This window comes from Papilio xuthus, unplaced genomic scaffold (genome assembly GCF_000836235.2).
Source record: "Papilio xuthus unplaced genomic scaffold, Pxut_1.1 DF825017.1, whole genome shotgun sequence".
In the NCBI taxonomy this organism is placed as follows: domain Eukaryota; kingdom Metazoa; phylum Arthropoda; class Insecta; order Lepidoptera; family Papilionidae; genus Papilio; species Papilio xuthus.
The window spans coordinates 5,397,645-5,418,492 of record NW_013533632.1 but is presented as its reverse complement, the minus strand read 5'-3'; the positions used below and the strand labels follow the sequence as shown (position 1 = coordinate 5,418,492).

Genomic DNA, 20,848 nt, shown 5'->3' with positions numbered 1-20,848 from the left:
TATTTCCAATTTCTTTTAATAATCCTCGTGAAACATCGAGGATATACGAGTTTATGTTTTTCTTATAAGCGAAATTCTCCACAAAATGTGAGTGCATTTCGAATCGCAGATGCATTTTCTATTTTATTAGGGCACTTTATCCTTTTATTCGAAACTGCCAATATTTTTATATTTGAAGCTCTAGACTATAGAGTATCTTGAACATAAGTACTTATGTTATATTCACATGAGTAAAATGTTATCGCTGACATTTTTGAATAAAATTTTTACTCTGGCCTTTAAGGCATACAAACTAGCGGTTGCCCGCGACTTCGTAGTCGCCAAATTTGACAGAAAGAAAAAGAACCTTGCTAACAGAGAGACAATAATGTTAAACATTTGTTTTTGTTTCCAATATTTAACATAATTACATCATGCAATTATATTAATATGTATAGATATTTAGTACTACATCTAATGTAAATAAAACAAGACGCGACCTAGTTATATATTTTTGCGAAAGTGTAAGGTTACTTAGGCTTATTCGTACATTTTACTGATGTCGTAAATAAGTTACATCTGATACTTTCTTGTCTGTAGCAAAGTTGACGGAAAGGAGTATTGATTTTGTTACAAAGTTGTAAGTAATAGGTCAGTATAACGAAGGGATAAGGTTGTAATGTTTTTTTGTTATGCCATTTCTCGGTTAACTGGACCGGACTCAATATGAAGCGATAATATTGATAGTTTAAGCATACTACCGCTACGATTTTGTAGATCTGTGAAAACATTTGACTTCCAAATTTATGTTTTAAAGGTGAAATTTATTTACATTTAAAAACAATGAAAGTACTAAAAATTACTCTTATGTGCAACAATCTATATAAATATAATTTCTATGCATCTCTTTCGATGAACTTTCAACACAATGTGAAGTAAGGATAATGGCGGACAAAAATTTCATCGCTTGCGTATTTCGCATTTCCTTCGTAAGGAAAAAAATGTTATCCTCCATTGTATTCGCACAATACGAACTGCCCTGACTGCGGTGTGCACTCACTACATAAAAGTATTTAATACACCCCTATACGTATAATGCTCATAGCTAAGGCATTCTTATGACGAATGGCTCAAGTTTTCTATATAAAAGTTTTCGTTCTTTAATATTTCTGATACCCTGTTCGACAACCGTAAATTACCAATATGATCACTTCAAACAAAGAAATAAAGCAAAGTCTATCGAAATTAACATCAAAATTGTTGTTCAATATTCCTCACTAAAGCGTCTAATAAAGCCGCATACTATCAGAATAGCCAACTTTCTGATTGAGGTTTTTTGTTGTACTAGTTGTCATCAGCGTCTTGATCAGCTTTGAATTAAAAAACTCTGAGTAGTCTATGCCTTATTCGAGACTATAACCAACTCTGTTTCAAGTTTTATCGAGTTGTTCTGGAGTTACTTGTTAACATATATTTACATCCATCGATTCAAACGTTTTATTTACGTTACATATACCTTAATAAGTACATAAAAGAAAGATATTAGAATGTATTTACATGAAAATAACATAGTATATGCAACGTTTTATATGAGCTTTGAAAATAATTAACAGTTTGTAAATTACGTCATTGTCGGTGGGCTTTAAATTAACACAATAGACAAGCGATGCGAACTACCGCCCGTTGAAGTGCTGGTCCCCGAATAAACGGAAAGGTTTATTTACGCTATCTTTTATTTTGTCGGAAACAATACGCAATCATTTGAACCACTGGTTCAGTCAGAAGCTAAATTGCCTCCTCATTCGGTACTATTTATTTGGTGTAAACAACACATACAAAAATACTAGTGTTAAAATATTTAGTTGTTTTAAAATTCTATCTTATAAGTAAATAGTTGAAGGAAAATGTCATGTCCGCTCTATAAATAATGTTTTATCTGAATCTCTGGTCTTACATAACAAAATATTAATGCCTCATAAAATAAACACCATCCTTTTGGAATACATATATGAGTTACATAAAAAAGTAAAAAAAATTAGAAACTAAATTTGAAAAGGCTACAATAGATTCTAGGAATGAATCTACATGTATTCAAAACTTTTATGCCTTTATAGGATATTTCATCGATTTATGAAAACGTTGGCAGCTAAACCAGTCCAGTGATGTCATTCTTTGGGTGTGTTTCAGTAATGTTAACTGTCACGACCATGAAAACAATTTTGCAATGAGTTTCCACTGCCAAAACAAATGTATAAAAACATATTGTTATCGTAGTTTTAAAACTATAAACCTATTATGCTACGTCGACAATATACTAAGCTTCTCACCTAACTTTTAGAATTTCTCTTACGAATGCAAATTAAACGTTGTTTTAATTATTAATAAGCTACCTGTCAGAATTAAAAAAAAAAATTATAGCCTACATGTTCTTGCAGACTATGTTCTACATCTGTGCCAAATTTCATCGAGATCCATTGTACTGTTTTTTAGCTACCTTCTAACAAACATCCATCAATCCATCTAAACTTTCGCATTTATACTAGTAAGATTGTGTTCAAGTTTTATTTTCGAATAAGAATTGCCTTCCATTGTACCTGACGAACACCTGAATATTATCCGAATATTAACATTCAAAATTATTTATCGATTTAAATAACTACACCATCCATAGGACGTGACTTTAGAATTAATGAGTCAACGCCTAACGTAAGCCCTGTGGCTCGGAATTGCTTCTTATGAATGTAAAATAGCTTTTAGTTAAATTGCACTTAGAGAGTACATTTAAGAGTGGAATAATAAGGCAGTAAAAATTCCGCAAAAATAATAATAATTATGTTCAAGCCTACAGTTGCGTTTTTACGCCGCGCGGTTACAGAATTTAAGGTTTAATAATGCATAACATAATTATAATTTAACAACATAACAAAACAAAATATATCGTTATTAACAATGATCAAGAACTTATTAGATTTGAATGTCTTAATTTACTTGATTGTAAGATTATGACGCGGTGAATACTATAGAAATGAGATTTTTATCTTCGTATATAAGCGCCCTTTATATTATACATAGAGTTAATCAGGATCGTGATTCAGAGGAATATATAAAGATTAGGGCTGTTTATCTTGAATAGTCACGATTATTAACTTTACACACATGTCTAATAGTATTACTTGGTATGGTATTTAACGTGTTGATTATATACAGCAGTTGCCCGCAACATCGTTCGCGTAAAATTAAAAAAAAATAGTTGTAAATATAGCATATGTCACACGGAGATAGTATTGCTTCATAGCAGTGAAATAATTTTTCATATCAGTTTACTAGTTTCGGAACCTATTAAATGTAGACGAACAATCAAATAATGCTCTTCATATTCCTAAATCACTATAGAGAGTGTTTATTCGAGTGAATAAACCCTTCTGTTAATTGTATCATTAAAAAAATGTTGATTTTTTTATCAATATCGCAATATAACTTTGTTAATTACTTATCACCTTTATACAACAAACTTAAGTACGCCTCGATTTACCATTTTCAATTCGATACGTTACAATAGTTGGAACTGATTGAAAATTCATTTATATTAACTACAGCAGTTAACAAATTAATTGTATAATGTGATCTGTGCACAATAATCTGGTCACTAAGTTAATCACCTGACGGTAACAGTTTACGGTGTTCGGTTAATTGAATAATACGTTCGTACATTTTCGTTAACCATAATCAGATTTAGCGTAATCATGGTCAGTTTTATGTGATATCAAGTGAATTTTAATAAAATTTTCATAATATTTTCAACAATATAACTATAGTTAACAATTACTTTATTCACAATACAAAGCCATCAAAACCTCTCTTACCTGTTTCTAATCTCGACTATCGTACAATTCTGAAAGTGGAAAATATTCCAGCATTTTCTCGCCTGGATTGCAAAGGAAGGATGAAAAAATCAATCCCTCATTTGTGTTACCTTGATAATATCGAAGCTACGTCGACTGGCAAACTACAATATTTTTCTTGCCTTCGCAACAACCCTATGTAAATAGGGTTGTCCCTATGTAAATAGGGTTGTCAATCTTGATATTTCTCAGAATAAAATATAAAAGCTGTGCAAATAATCATTAGGTTATTCAACTCTAGTAAGTTGATGATCACATAACAAGTTTTTTTTAAAAGTTAAGGTCACACGAAATTAAATTTACATCGACGGCTTGGCCTTGACATGTTGAATCCGCTACACACCTTTAATTTTAACTGAACAATCGGACTGTAAAGTTAAAACTTAAGTGTGTAGGCTAACAGAACATTTGAAGAGCAGTTAAAATTTTTGCCTTTGACTTTAAAGCAAATATTTATAATACTTGTATTAAAAAATCACTAATAACTTCATCTGTTTTTTTTTTGTAATTTGTATTTAATTATATTATTTTTATATTTTGACAAAAAGCTATTATAATTTTTGAAAATTATAACGCAAGAGAATATATTACGTACGCCTTTGAGAAGCTGCAAATATTTCGAACGCTACACGTGCCTTCGTTCAACCCAAGAATTATAACACTTATCTTTGAGGTCTTGAATAGAATTTATCGTGGTGGAAGTTTATAACATTGTATATGTTACAGGAATTGTTTATCGTTAGACATGAGCAATATGACCTTGGTTGCAAGATTACAAAAAAAAATAGCATTGTAAAATTTATTACATTTCCATTTTGTACAGTATATTAGAATTGATCTACTCGTAATATCTTCCTATCTGTCCTGTATTCTTTATACTTCTTGTATAGCTTCTTACATTGACTACGAGCCGACTTTCTAAAGCTTATCCCTTATAGCACAGTCAAATAATTCGATTGTGCTATAAGGTTTCTATTCGATTCGGATACCATTCAGGTAGGTTAACAATTTCAACTTTAAAGACTTTCCGTTATAAGATTGGATCATATAGAACTTTTTCACTGGAAGTGCTTACTCGATTTCAAGAGCAGTTTTAAAGAATAAAATGACGTCTGCTGTCCCATTTGTTGCCGTATGATCGTTTCTGTAAATATTACGAATTAAATTTTTAATAAAAAAACATAATAGTCAGTGAAATTAAAGGCGATTAAAAAGGAAAATAAACTAAGTAGCTCGGATAAAAAATCTAAAAGCAAACCACAGAGTTTACGATGTTCCAAAGCGGTTTCGAAACGTTTTCCACTTAGAGAAAAACTTGTTTATCCCAAAGGCGGCAAAGTAATCGTGGAGTGAGATTGGATACACTGCAATAAGTTTTAAAATCAACATCTTGCTCGGTTAATTACAAAAAGTTCAACGGCAAAATTAAAACGTAGCATTACTATTGGAGAAACAAAAAGTAAAATTATATAAATGCTGGGCTTAATTATATAAGTTAAGTATATCTTTAACATTCATCTTGAAATAAAATAAAGAAACGGCAAAAAGATGAACGTTAAATATGAAATTATTCAAACATTAAATAACGTCTGAAATGTATTATAATTTATCGTTGGTTTAAGTTTCATTATAAAAACATAAACTTTTCTATTAATTAGCATTCAATTGTCGATATAGAGAACCTATCGAGTGTGTTGCTCCGATCGTAGCAGCTTTTACGTTCGCTATAAAAAAGGGCAGATATTTTTTTTATTTCATAATCCAATGAACAATATAGAAAGGTCTAAAGGTCAGCATGAACAATAACTATGATATTTTATGACAGAAAAACGAATCACAGTGTAAAATTTACGTGACAGTGTAACTTTCACTATTAGTAACGGAGGTTTGACAGCAAAAGTTTGGGGGTAACTTTTCCCCAATTTAACTGTAGTTGACTATGGAGTGGATATACGGATGTGGACAATTTCATCTACCGTAGCAGTAAAATAGCTTATATACTAAAAAACGCCAAGTACCTTATTTAATACCAACAATGAATATATTTTCTTTAAATAGTAAAAACCTATTCATAAATATTGCTAGTTTAGAAACAATACTTACTTTTTCGTTTCTTTATTAAAACTGAATTTAAAAAATAAACTTCCCAATACATCGCTCTTATGATTCATCCGAATATTTTTACAACTGTTAAGCGTAGGACGAGTCTCACGCACCCTTAATAATATGCCTTCTATCTTTTTCATAACAGAGCTTAAGAAAGGGACAACAAACAACCGGTTTGAATCACAGCGAACTGCTCATTCTTATTTTTAGTGATACGACTATTCTATGGTAATCTGTCCGTTGCTTAAATTGTATGGTATAATTTAAAAGCATATTACAACTGAGAAGAGAAATAAAATTGCGTCAGCGTTCTGTTTTACAAACAAAAATAATTCAATTTTTTAAAGCTTCATTTCATAATATTTTAGAGTAGAATACCGCTAGTTTCATTGAAACATCGTTTAATCAACAAAACGCATTAAAATCTCGAACATTTCCGCTACTTCTTACAACTTTCGCCAACAATGAGTCAAATCTCTCTGCTATCATCGCGGCGCTAATTCTTTGTGACATTGGCAATCGTCCGGTTCGTTCACTCGTGATTGTGTAATCAATTCGGACACTTATATACATAAACACAAGTATGTAAATACGTTATCTAACATAAAAACGCGAATTCAATAAAATATACAAAAGACTGATATTATTTAATAGCTTTATTTTTTTAACTTGCCACATTTACTGTCTATTTGTATTTGTAGGTTTGTCCCAGAGGCGTTCCTAAACCACTGGAGACTGGACAGTTTATGATAAAACTGATTAAATTGCTAAAATATTCTAAGTACGCCCGAGAAAAATTTGTCTTCTAAAATATTCATAGAAATATTTTTAATTTTCAATGAAAATTTACTTCCATTGTTAAATCATTTTCATTATTAAAACTTATATACCATATTAATACCAAATGATTTTGGTCTGTGGCATTACAGTGGGTTCAGACAGAAGTGTGACATAACTTAGGATTTTAATAATTTTTAAGTTTTAATAAACTGCGATTATTGTATAATATATGCTATACCAATACCTAGATAATTTGCGAGGGGACCAAATATTCTAGGAATATTAAATATTCAAGTCAGACTATTCTCGCGGGATATAAGGCAATCTGTGAAGTGGTCTACCGTGTCCAGTGACACTTTGTATGCACGTACAAAGACAAGTTAGTTACTTACTCCTATATACCAAATTTTATAAAATAAATATAAAACAATGTAAATGAAACATAAAATTACAAAACAAATCTTATTATAGAATTTCATTTTTTTAGCAAAATATTTTTGTGCTTTTCAACCTCTCCCACACACATTCCTCAAATCAAAGTACATTTTTTTTAATTTAGGATTTATTTCGAATAGAATATAGCCTTAACTGACATCTTTATATTAACATGCATCAAAATGGTTCTCCTGGTTGCATATTTTTATGAATATACGACATGACATATGTAGATGCCATTTTGATGTCTGATTATCAACGTATACATGTCTTCCAGCATTAATCTAATCAAATAATCAATAAAACCATCGAAGGAGTCAGCGCTCTCTCCAAGCCAATCACGCAAATTGCATCGTCTGATGATACTTTATGTCTAATACCTTCTTCCGCTTATGCACTTAATATGAATCACTAATTCAATGTAATCAATTCTTCGATCGTCGCATTTCTTTGCCAATTATGTCTCGTACGTACTTATTTCTTAAGTAATTTTAAAATGAACAATTATTTAATATTTAAAACATCAAAAAGGTTTCACTAATAGAGAAAAAATATATTTTGACAGGTCCAAGATAAAATTACAAAACGGTGATTTCGAACTTCAAAATTTTAAGGTGAGACGTTAGTTATTTTTTCCATTTTTTTTATTTTAATCTTTAACAGTTATAATAATTTTTGCAAGGGACGAGAGAAAAAGAAAAGTATTAATAAAACGGCCTTTTTTCTGACAGATAAGATTGACGGACGCCATGATTTATTAAAGCACTGACAAGTCTCAAGTGACATTTTTGGAACAGTAAAAAGTTTAATGAAAGAATATGTCACCGAGAATAATATCGATTTATGGCGATGGAAATTGTTTGTTCAGATCGATTTCTTATTGCATATACAATAATCAGGAAAGACATCGAGAGATACGTCTGAATGTCGTTAATCGAGTTGTTAATGAATGGAATAGATATAAAAACTTTATAATCGGTGACACATCGTACAGTTTAAATATAATAAGCGCATCTGATTATCAAAGTTTAATGTCAAGAGATGGACAATACGGCGGCCATGTGGAAATACACTGTGCGAGTGAACTCTACAATGAATATACATTTAAAGTGCACGTCAATATGAGCAATAGAACAATAGATTACGGAAGAGGAAGGATAACTAAACATCTATTATTTTCGGGATGTTTTGACGCGGGTCATTATAGCGTATTGGAATATGGTGATGATTAAATAAATCTCATTGCTTAATTATTATTTTTTTTATTTTTTTCACCATCAAGAAATTTTAAGAGCACAATTTTAATCTTTGATTATCTGGCTCACATACTCTTGTCATGTGATGCTACCTCACCTTCTATTTTAAAAAATATATGCTATTAAAAAATATTTTTCAATTTTATATCGTTTATTTTATTTAAGGGTTAGAAATAAAAACTGTATTTTCTATAGCAAATATTCCTATAGTAATATAAAGTCTTTCAAAAATATTTGCGTATATAAAATAGTAAACATTAAAAAAAAATACGAACGAATTTGTGAACTTTACAAAGTTAGGTTGACAAACATGGAATTAAAAACTCACTTCAATGGAGTTAAAACACTCCGGCTCGGCTAGTTAACTTAATAACTGAGGTCAACATCAGCTTGAGTAACTTGATTTCACGAACAACGAAGAACAATAAGCCTTTATACATTTACTTTCTCTTGTAAACATTTTTAACTTTAACAGTTTTAATGCTACATTTTCTAGTCAAAGTGAAGTTAATGCGATTTTAAAAGCATTTGCTTTAAATAAACTTGTCACCGGCAAATCGTAAATGCCGCCCGTTTGCAATTAACCTTAGCATAAGAATAGGCAAAATGATGAATGAATTCAATCAACAAGTGACTTCTTATTCGATAGTTTGTGTGATAATGGTTAAACTGAAGTCTCGCGACTATTTACAATTGTCTATACAAATTACAAATGGGCCTGCATTCATGATCGATAAACGTAATTTCAAATATTATTTTAAAACGAACAACTTTAATTCACTGTAAGATTTAAGAAAGATAAATAAGCAAATAGCTTTTCTCTCGTTCATATCATATAACTTCGCCATTTTCACAAATACAAGGTAATCAGTGTAATTTACACTTACCAAAATATTATTATTAAGTTACTAAAATAATAATGTTTTTTTTTTTGTAATTATTCTTTTAATTTTACTATAAGATGATAATAATAACAAAACACACATCTTGTTCCTGCCGCTTAGTTATGAAAAATTAAATGTATTGAAAAAAAATAATATAATTGTACCTAAACATCTAATACATGGCGGTTGGAAATCATTTTAAAAACGGGCTGTTATTTTATTAACATACAGATGTACAATATGTATTCGCTCGCTAAACTAACTAACAGTATTTGCTTTTCCTCAAGCGGTTTTGATTTGTGACCGAGTCAGTTATAAATAACTAATAACACATTATTTAACTTTGCATCAATAATTTAAAATGAATCATTATTGATATAGTGCTGATTCATTACGGTAGTGTACTTAGAAATTATGTAAACAAGATAAACGTTTAACGTAAAACGTACTTCGTAGTTTTTGTCGTACGGCCGAACCCAATCTTCTCGAAAGATCGATATAACGATTATTTTTATTAAGTTTTGTCTAAGGGTAGATATTATTTAATGTTTCTTAAGAAACTTCCTTTATCTTTAGATAAGTAATATTTTTAGATTTCTATTGCGATTCATAGAATATTGAATTATATATTATATTGAAATCGGAATAAAAGTGTTAATTAAATATACTATCGATTGTTGCGTTCAATCGTAACGGACAAGTAAGAATCTATAATATCACGATGTTATAGACGATAAGAATAATAAATCTATTTAAACATACAAATATAAACGAAGATTCACAAGACTATGAGGCAAACTTTAGAGCGGTTCATTTTAATTTCCGTATTGTTGGAAGTTCTAATAGTCTTCTATGTTCAACAACAGATAAACTATATGAAAAAGCAGAAATGAAAAGGATGGAAGTATAAATGAGTTTTAGACTCCAGCACGCAAGTAACAGTCAATTCGTAGAAATTAATCAAAGGTGCTTTAAGTCTGTTTTTGTCGTAGTATTCATGCATTTTCTTCTAATTTCTGGGCTTAAGAGTAATTATATTTACTAACTCATTATATAGTTTAATTCAATTTTTTTCGTAAACTAACAGGTACTATATGGTATATAGTTTACTTTGGCGCAGACTAGTTACTTAACGATTACGATCAACAACTAGATCAGTACTGAATTAGTAATAGAAGAATCTGAATAAGGTAGTAGATCGAATGCATCGGTCGAAAACAACAAAGCGAAATAACGTGATCCACTTCATTGACTTGTAAACATTGTAATGAACAGCGCATACTCGATTATTTGTAAATCGTAAACATGGACACGTTTCATACAACATGACACGAATGCGAAGGATTGACTCACATGTGTTACGTGAATTTCCTCACGCTGTTTATTCACTTCATACATTTAGCGCTAAATTTCTTATTAAAAAACACTGAATCACGCAGACATTGACAAACTGGTCGACGCGGATGTAAAATTATGTATTTATTCAGTACTAGCTGTCGCCAGCCACTCTGTGTGCTCAGGATTATAAAAAACTTAATTAGTGACCTATGTATTCTGCTTGGCTATGTTCTAACCCTAAACCAAATTTCAGCCAGATCAGTTCAGCCGTTTTGGAGATACCTTCTAACAAACATCATTCCTTACATCCAAACATTCGCATTTATAATATTAGTGAGGTATAATTATTTTTAAAAAAAAAGTAGTGGAGATTTCTTACATGTACTGAATTAGTAATTATTGCCATGATGAATGAACTCGAAGTGACAGAATCCCAAATTACACATTCAATTAATAACCTTGATATTTGATTGAATAAATCTTACTTTTTTTTTTATATCACAAGGTGGCAAACGAGCGAGCGGCCACCTGAAATCGCTGAAATAGCGAAGTGACCGTTGTCCATAGACATACGCAATTGCATATGCGTTGCCTACTTTTAATCGACGGAGAAGAGAATGCACAGAAAGAAAATATTTTCCCTTTCCATGCATCCCTCTCATCCGGAAAGTCCACTTCCACTTCCCATCCTTTCCTTATGAGAAAAAGGGTGGGAAGGGAAAGAGGACTAATTTTGGCCTCCGGGACGCACACTCATCAGACGAAACGCGGGATTGCTTCCACTTCACGCCTGTCTTCTGTGTGGTATTTCACCGGGAGAGCCGGGTCGATTCGAGCGAAGATGTTAAAGCGGGCTCTACCACTGTTACTGAAATCAAACAGTTTGATATACATTCTGTCTTAGTTCATCATAGGATAGATATTCATATTTATCAAACTATATCCGGACGGAATTATCTTTAGTAGACGATTACTTTAGTATCTAATATTGAAATGATTAAAATTATTCTTAAATAAAAATTATTCGTAATTTCAAACTTCATTTATTTTTCAATCCTGTCATCTTTCACGCTAATCATTCGCCTTTAGTACGTAAAATGGTTACAATAATAAAATATGAAGTCATACGGTACTGATATACTATCTTTTCATTGCATTTTCAAAGTAAATACTTTTATCAGAATAGCGATACCCCGAAAACATTGAACGTATGTACATATAGACTGTTATCTCAATGTTGTGATGATAAAGATCGCCACATCGTAAAGATGATGCTTAACAATCAGCTGATACAAATATAAATGTTAGTAAGTACTTATGTAACCTAATTACACTCCAATTTATCAACGCGAACCCTTTATTTGTTGATTCTATTTTTATTACACTATGTTTTAATATATACGTTAACGCGAATGGTATTTTTTTAATTTCTTCAATATCAATTAAAATAATACATATATGAAATTTCGTTCCACTCTACCGTGCTGACAGGTCCCAATCGAAAATCAATCCCTTGGGTGATTTAATAAAAAAAATAAAGTGAAGCTTAAAAGCAATATGTTTTATGAACTTTAAATCCCATTTAAAAAATTATGTATTATGAATGTTATTCGATTCCCATCGCTCTTCTTAAATTATTATATAATGATCAATAGAAATCTATTTTGTTTTTAAATGCCACAATAACATTTGATACGGTTATAACTAATATTACAGTGTATATATTTTAAATCTAAAATAATTCAGTCTTAGAATACATTTGTAGATTAGATCCAGACAGAGAAATAATAATTATAAAATGTAATTTTTGTCAACAAGTATCAGGAGTAGAAGCTTTTTTGCATCTCATTTTTTCTTGTTGTTACTTCGACTGTATTTATGTTGTTATATTACACTAGCTGCCGCCCCCGACTCCATCCGCGCGTTATAAATAACAACATAATTATGACCCTCTGTGTTCTTCCAGGCTATGTTCAACATCTGTGCCAAGCTTCAGCGAGATCCATTCAGCCGTTTATATGGGAAAAAGAAAAGGGCTGTTTTTAGGCTTTTCTCAGCGCAGCCAGATAAGATAAATGCGTTCAGCAGTTCTCGAGTTTTAGCGAACTAACAAACAGCAATTGTTTTTTTAGATATATAGATTTATTGATTAAAAACATCTGAACATGATTGGTACAAAGCGTTGTCCTGGTAGGCCATTAACGTGACCAATTAAAGTAATACCATCCTGTGACCACCTTCTTCATCATATATGGCTTCTACCAACTCCTTTCTTTGTCCTTCAAATTACCACTTCACGACCCCAGTTTTCATTAGACGTAAAAGAAAATTTACGGTTAGTACTAAACTCAATTGAGGAAAAAACGTTTAAAAAAGGTTTTTTAACTGGATTATTTAATAACGAAATAGGAGCATATTGAGAAGAAAAAGCAGAAGAGACAAAAACAAATTTGGAACAACTAACATTTTGTGACTTTGTGAAAATGTATGTGTTCTTAGGGTTAGTACAACACCAACTGCTTCAAGCAGTTACTGTGAGTAAAATATGTGTAAATATTTATTATAGCTGATTACTGATTTACCGATATATGCAGTATAGGATATCCTCATACAATCTCTGCCCTAATTTCAAGTTTCCTAAAACAATGTTGTGTTTGCTTTGTCCGTTTCCTGTTGCTGTTTCTATTCTGATACTCCTCAAATTTATAATGATTTGTGGAAAACTATTGTAGCGACTTTTGAAGCCTCAATAACCTAATGGTTAAAGGTAAAGATTTCCTATCATGAGGTCGGGGGTTCGAATCCCTCTATTCAACTATTGTCGTAAACCATATCATAGCACGAGCATAGAGCTTAGTTGGAACGGTACTAGAAATATTAGTAAATTAACAAACATCTGCTACTAATTCATTGAGATTTGTACCGCAAATCGTGATGTAATCGTGATCGTGTGATGTGTGTTGTGAAAGTAACTGAAAAAATCAGTTTAGTTGCAAAATTATCTTACATTTGTCCTTTAAGAAAATCCGCTAAATCTATTAGTTTTATTCACAAGTGATGTATCGTTTATACTCAGCGAACGTCATATTAGCATTTATTGAACGACGTTATAATCTTGTTAGTAAAGTTATCGATCTCACACCCGTAGTCTGTCGGATACTCGCTGTCTAAACTTCGGCAAAAGCGCGCTTCCTTTTAACATTTGCGTTTTCACCTTCACTCCCCTGAGATAATATTTCCAGTTTCAATTGCTATAAAAAGTTTGGTAGAAACTTCTTATAGCAATTCAGGTCCTTAAGTATTCGAATTCCTCATACCGAGTTCCAGTCTTGTCGTTGTGGTGGGGCTGAGTAGCTGAAGTTAGGTCTCCCACGATGCAGCTAAGCGGAAGCCAAAGCTGGTCCGTGAAGCTGGACTTCATTGAGGTATCATCCGAATATGGCAATTGGAATAATAACCAACCGATAGTATACTATCAATATATTAAATAAGATGGAAGACGATATCGCAGCAGACGGTATGGGTGGGAAGCTGGTAGCTCTGATATAAAACATAGAATGCAACATGTATTTAATTTTCAATGACTTTTAGTATGTACATAAAGTACAAACATTGAAATACTGTAGGAGAGTGTAAATGACAGCACCAGTTTTGAAATATTTTACATTTTTTTACATCACCAACAGACTAGCTACGTTTTACGAGATATTAAAGTACGAAATCCTCTTTAGAGATGAGTTGGTATTCGTCACTGAATAACGTAAAATTGTCAGCCTCGCTATCTTTTTTAATATCCCTAGCCTAGCAACCGTCCTGCAGGAGCGTATTAATTTTACATCTCTGCTTCTCGTTAGAAAATGTCTATATTTTCTAGAAAACTACTATAACTAAAGCCCTTCGTATCCAAGGCAACGTAAATCTTCGAAACTAATATTGTATGTTTACGGCGCGAGAATCGCGTTCCGCGGGCTCCGTAAACACATCAAAACGAATCGTCTATTTGGTCAGTAGAAGGATAGCGACTACATGTCACCTGTATAGAGTTGCTCCGCCATATGCCATAGCAACGACTTGTCTCATAACAATTTTGAGAAACAAAGCGACTGTATTTAGCGATGAAAGAAATATCGGCGACGCACGCTGTGTACCAACCTCTACATTGCATTGCGTAAATTTTTTGAAGACTTACTTAGGTACGAAAGGCCTAAATAGTAATGTTTATTAAAATATCGCAATAAAAAAGACAACTGTTGCTTTATGAAAGCAGCGCAGTTGGTAAAACTGCGTCTGCAGAGGTATTACGTAACCGAGACTTGGTATTTCGCTTATTTGGAGTTCAATTTATTCCACGTCTACTTTTTGTAATAAAAACCGCTTCTTGTCGCAATGAAAATTAAAAAAAGCAAACCACCGTTGTTCACTTAGAGTGAAATAATTTTTATGTTTACTCCTATCATCCTTAACAATTTGAATATTAAGTAAACTTAAATAAATTTTGTAAAATAAATATTATACTAAGTATTTTTTTTTCAAACAAATACGAAGTCACGAAGAGCAGCTAATACACAGAAACACACTACTACTGAAATATATAAATGGATGAGTGCATTTTCTGTTATAGGATTTTTCAAAGACGTGAAAACGAAACGTGAATCTAGCTTTTAAATCTTTTCTGCACAGATGCACTTAATGCTGTTAAAAAGACGAAGCAACTAGTCACGGTGTTTGAAAAGTTAGTCTTAGAAGCATTATTACTGTAAGAAGATTATATAATTGAGTTTAAAAAAATCTGCAACGACATATTTATTAAAAAAATACTTTTTAAAGGAGTCGCTTTTTTATTTAAGTAAGAAAATAATTATGTTGTTTATTAAACATAAACTCAGGAGTCTTTGATTTGAAATTTCGAGACATAAAACATAGGCAGGCCATTTAGTAATAGTACAGTGCCGTGATCTACCGATTGGATAGTGGAAAGTACATCGTTAAGATACGCGTGGGTGGACAAGTCACCCAAAAGCGTCGACCTCTAGTCGTATGACGAACACTGCGTGCCTAATTGTCACGAATTAACTTTAATCGTCGTTCCGTACTCGGGTTATCTCGCAGGAATGTTTCATACATCATTATCACTGAATGTCTCTTATAAGTCCTACCAAATTATTATCAGCTAAAGTATAGATAGCCATATTACCAATATGTTAACCATCAAAACTAAAGAAGCAAGAATCATCGTACGGTCCTGTTCGAGAGGGACCTATAAAATATCGCTGTCCCTTAGATTTTCGGTTTTCCAGGTTCGACTGTACATGATACCTATAGTATGCTTCTACGAATGCAAGAAAACTACTTTTGTTGAGTTGTTTGGTATTAAAAACCCAAGGTACTGTGTCATATATTGAGAACTGCTTCGATTACCACGGACAAGGTTGAAAACATTAGCTTTACTTCCATGCGGTTGATTAGATATGAACATTAATATCATATTCAGTGAAATACCTTTACAACTTTTGATATTGATAAATAATCACAGATACGTATGCAACACGATACAACCGACAACGTGGAACTATTCTGATAAACATCACAATGCGAAAATATTGTCAGTATTGTGAATAGTCGGTACGCGAAATATTTGAAAAGTTTCAAAAGATCACATTTTTAATAATCGTGTTGCTCATGGAAACGAAACGTTTGATCGTTTTATGTACATTTTTATATTTTTGTTATTTTGACATAACGAAACCATGTCAGCTTATGAAAATCTATAAAGTGATCTGTAAAATTCTGTGAAATACAGAGGTAACATTTTTTTTTGCAATTGACCTGTTTTCAGCAGTGGAAACCCACGATAACTGGACGCACGAGTGACTATCGCAGATAGTTACGTCAACTTTATCAATGATAATCAATATCTCTCATAATATCCATGGATTTTTTTTACATTAAATGCCTAAAAATATGCAACTTACACACAGAATGAAAGGTCTTCTAATTACTATAATCCGATTTCAAAAACAAATAAAAACTAAAGTAAGTCAGGAGTTGTCAACTTCAGCATTTAGGATTTAAAACTGGATTAGTGTCGCTAATATTTTTTTTATATTTTAGATCAACAAGAAGCCCATTTTTTGTTTCTTGAAATCAAGCGTACTTCTTTATTTGATTCCAGTAACGATGGTTATATTATAAATGATAATATTAATTTTATGTCACAAATTCAAGGTCAGTGTATAACAATCACGAAGACGATGAGTAAGCTCTGAGCATTGTACACACAAGCACACAGTAGCACACAAGTATTGTGTGTTATTGGTATAAAGCAAAAAACAAATATGGACAGGATCGTGCCAAATGGAAATTTGCGGCCTTTGCTTGTAGCGGACGTTTACATCATCTGACAAACTCGACACAAAAACGTGCTGCAGAAAAATCTTTCATTTCTCTCCGTGATATAGATTTAATGACTTTTGTGTTCGTACGTTTCTATTGAAATTTTCTTTTATCAACATTAATATTTTTTTGATAAACCCCTAAAGCCTAACACACTGTACAGTTAAAACGTACGAGTATAGGAAAAATTTCCACTGTGAGTTAAACTGCACAGTTTTCAGTTTTGCCTACACACCTTACAATTTTAACTGTACAGTTAACATTGAAGATTTTTAGCGGCGTTAATCGGGATAACATGTGGGAAGAAGGGAAGGAAGGATTGGTTGAAATGCTTCGTTTTGATACAGGCATCTTACACTAACAGAGTATCCTGGATGAGGGTAGTACCAGACCGAATATCGTGGCGATTTTTGGGCGAGGTCTATGCCAAACAGTGGGCGTCATATGGCTTAAGAGGGTGGTGATTTTGGAAATGAGACATTGCGAAGAATTTGCTCCACAATCAATCTTATTGGAACTTTATAAAACAAACAGAATGGCAAGAACAGGTAAAAGAGTCTTTTATCGGGAGCAAAAAATACTTCGGTCACAAACTCCAACCGATCAGTATTCATTTAAAGAGGAAATCTTACAGGTAAAGGCATCCGTTTGCTACCGAGCTGGCTTGAAAGTTATTTGCAAAAAAAACATACAACCAGATTGCTGGAAATACTTCGATTGTGATAAAATTGAAAAATCGTATTATGTATCATTGGAATTTAAATATTGTCAGGAATAAACTAAAATATTTGTTGTAAAATACTTAACGTCGCAGATTCAACTATTTAATTAATACAATTATCACTAATTAAGATAATCGAAGAGCGATATTGCTTGATCAGCTTAACAGCCGGATTAAAATCCGAGCGGCTGGTTCTAATTTGTGAACAAATGGAAGAATCCCACCTAAATTGTTATAATCTATAGCAATTGTCCGTGACCCGGCTTTTCTGCCAACAATACACAAGTTTCAGTTTGTGTAGAATTTAAACGTAGTCCACTGGCAGATTGTAATTGAGGCGTAATAGGAATTTACAGATAGCTTTAGGATTTACTACTGTATACCAATATTTCAAGTTATTGCTTCGATCCTATCAAAACCAATTTCTCTTTCAAAAGCCTCTCGTATAATCCGATCGTGTTTCATCAACTAAAATGCTTTCTGTGAGATGAAACACATAATTGAATAGCGCCATTGCTTTAACAAGCATACCTTAAATTATTCTTAAGAATAATTAAGACAATTTTTCTGGGAGCAGTATTCTAGGACGTAACAATGGTACTTGTATCGGAGACAGACTGGTAAAAAAGGACCAAAGTCCCGAAACAAATTCTACGGATTCGGTCTTATAAGAATAACAGTTGTCTACGTCTAGCTCGGGACTTTGATGCTCTAAGGAGGCATGTTATTTGTCTAGCTAGTCACACTACTAATGCTACTTATACAGTCTTAAAAATATTCTGCTGTTGTCAGTAAATAAAGAAGTTTTTTTTTTTTATTTAAGCTTAAAGAAGGGGTCAACGAGCGGCGGAAACGCCAAGGTGATCAACGACGCCCATGTACATCCGCAACACCTGGAGAAATTTTCTCCCCTCATTACATTCCTTGTTAATCCATAAATTTAAAAAATCTAATAAAATCAAAAAATGCTTAGATCTAATGTTCTTGGCCACATTAGTCAGCTAAACCGTAGTATTATAAGATATGTGAAAAACCAATCCAAGGTTTCCGAGGAATCCTCGAGTTAAGTTAGTTTTGAAGAGGTTTAAACTAGGCTTGCTTTGCGCTCAACTACCTGAAATCCCTGGAAACTGCGGATACATTTTTATAAAGAACGTACGGCATAGAAAATTAAAACGCATAAAAATATTTTTTTCAACCTGAAATAAAATTGAAAAATATATACGAATGATGGAATGTTGTATCAAATTAGAATTATTGACTTAAACAATTTTATGGAATTATAAGAACGAAATATTTTATTGACATTTTTTTTAAATGTATCGTGGAAAAAACGGGGCGATGTTACAAAACTAGACGAAATAATGAGAATTAGGAGACTTAAATTCTGTGGTCCAATATTGATCCGTGTTTCGACCACGTGATTCTCATTTTCGTACGGATTAATGAAATTAGGTACATTGGAAGTACACCTTAAAATAATGTGATAACTGTATAGAAATTTTAAGACATTAATTGAAACGATAATATTTACCGTCCAAATTCATTTCGGCAAAATCATTTAAAATATAATTGTTAAAAGATTTTATCGTAAAAAACGAAAATACAAACAGTTTTTGGAAAAAGTGAGTAAAACCCTGAAAATAAAAAAAAACCTTTTATTTTTAATTCAAATCAAGGTAAGATTTGTCCGTAAAAAGTTTAATAATCGTCACTATGTTATTAAGGTTAATTAAAAAAACATATAATAAAACAAATATTATTCATATACAATAGCATAACCATTATAATATTCCCCGTTTAAAAATATAACATTTATGAATAAAAATGTTCGTACAGGTACAACGTTTTAAAAGTTGTAGCGTAAACTTTGTAAAATAAAGTTTGTTTTCAACGTTGAACTATGTAAAGCGGTGTTACCGCGGCAATTTCAAAATAGTACTCGACCAGTTATTACAAAAAGTAAGAAACTGAACACTTGTGTGTATACAAACTCGGTTAATAAGATAAACCGTAAATCCGAACTTCTTAAAACATTGCTAGGATATTTTTAGTTGTGGCGTAAGCACGTTCTAGCGTAGTAAAACGCGCGGTGTTGTACAGCGCACAGCGGCAAGTCCTCTACTTTTTCGGTAGGGAAATTTAAGAAAACTTCTTGGGTATTGTCAAGTTTCAACAGGGGTTAAGAAGATCGTCGGTTTAGGTTGAAGATTCGTTGAAAATCGACCGCGAAGTTTCACGCAAGCGCGACGCCTCCCTACATTCAAGTCTCGAAATTGTTAAACAATATAATGCGCCAGCTTGTTCGCTTCCAGTGCATGCCATAGTGGTAGAGTCACCGCGCAGCGTCACTTACCTGTTGCCAGTAGTCCTCAAGGGACAGCTTCCATTCGAAATAGCCGGTGTCCGTTACGTCTTGCAACTCGCGGAATAGGTTACCGCTCGGAAGAACATCCATCGTGCTTACATGTGACGCCGAACGAATTTTTAGCACAACTCACGTAAACCCCCCACGGCAGAACGCGCACGACTGGTTTGCCCGCGTCTCGCGCCGGCATCCCCCCAACCCGCGCCTGCCCCGCGAATATCCTCTTGCGTAGACTAGAAACAAACAGAGACAATGCGTATAGCTTTCTCTTTTTTCGTCCTTAAGGATAACCGATAAAGCCATGGAATTTTAATAGGGGGCTACTGAGATTAACGTATATTATTTTATTTAATTTTTTGTACTATTTTTTTTATGTCATTTTTTAACATATTTTATATTAATGCATATATTTACACTAGAGCTATGCATTGGAGCATAGTTTCATATTGGGGCATAAATGTGTGCAATAAAATTATAGATTTTGATATATGTATACGCACTAAAAACTGAAATTTAAATGCACAAATTACATTTCGTGTGTATGGGTATCTTACTTATTTTTCGTAAATTTGTTTCTTTCTACTACCTTGAATTCGATAAATAAATACAAAACAGATATATCAACAACAATAGGCATCTTAAAACGACCGTTACGTCAGACGTAGTAAACACGTGTTAGATAATAA

At 32.4% G+C, this 20,848-nt stretch overlaps 1 protein-coding gene across 2 annotated transcripts in view; it reads right to left on the bottom strand.

The window, feature by feature from the left end:
• Positions 1 to 20,314, bottom strand: part of LOC106126322 (Krueppel-like factor 7) — a 61,899-nt gene extending 41,585 nt beyond the window's left edge. For both annotated transcript variants that reach the window (XM_013323922.1, XM_013323923.1), the window contains exon 1: positions 20,151 to 20,314. In XM_013323922.1, the coding sequence (XP_013179376.1) occupies positions 20,151 to 20,252 (102 nt within the window). In that variant the 5' untranslated portion in view covers positions 20,253 to 20,314. The remainder of the gene's footprint in view (positions 1 to 20,150) is intronic.
• Positions 20,315 to 20,848: the final 534 nt, after the last annotated feature.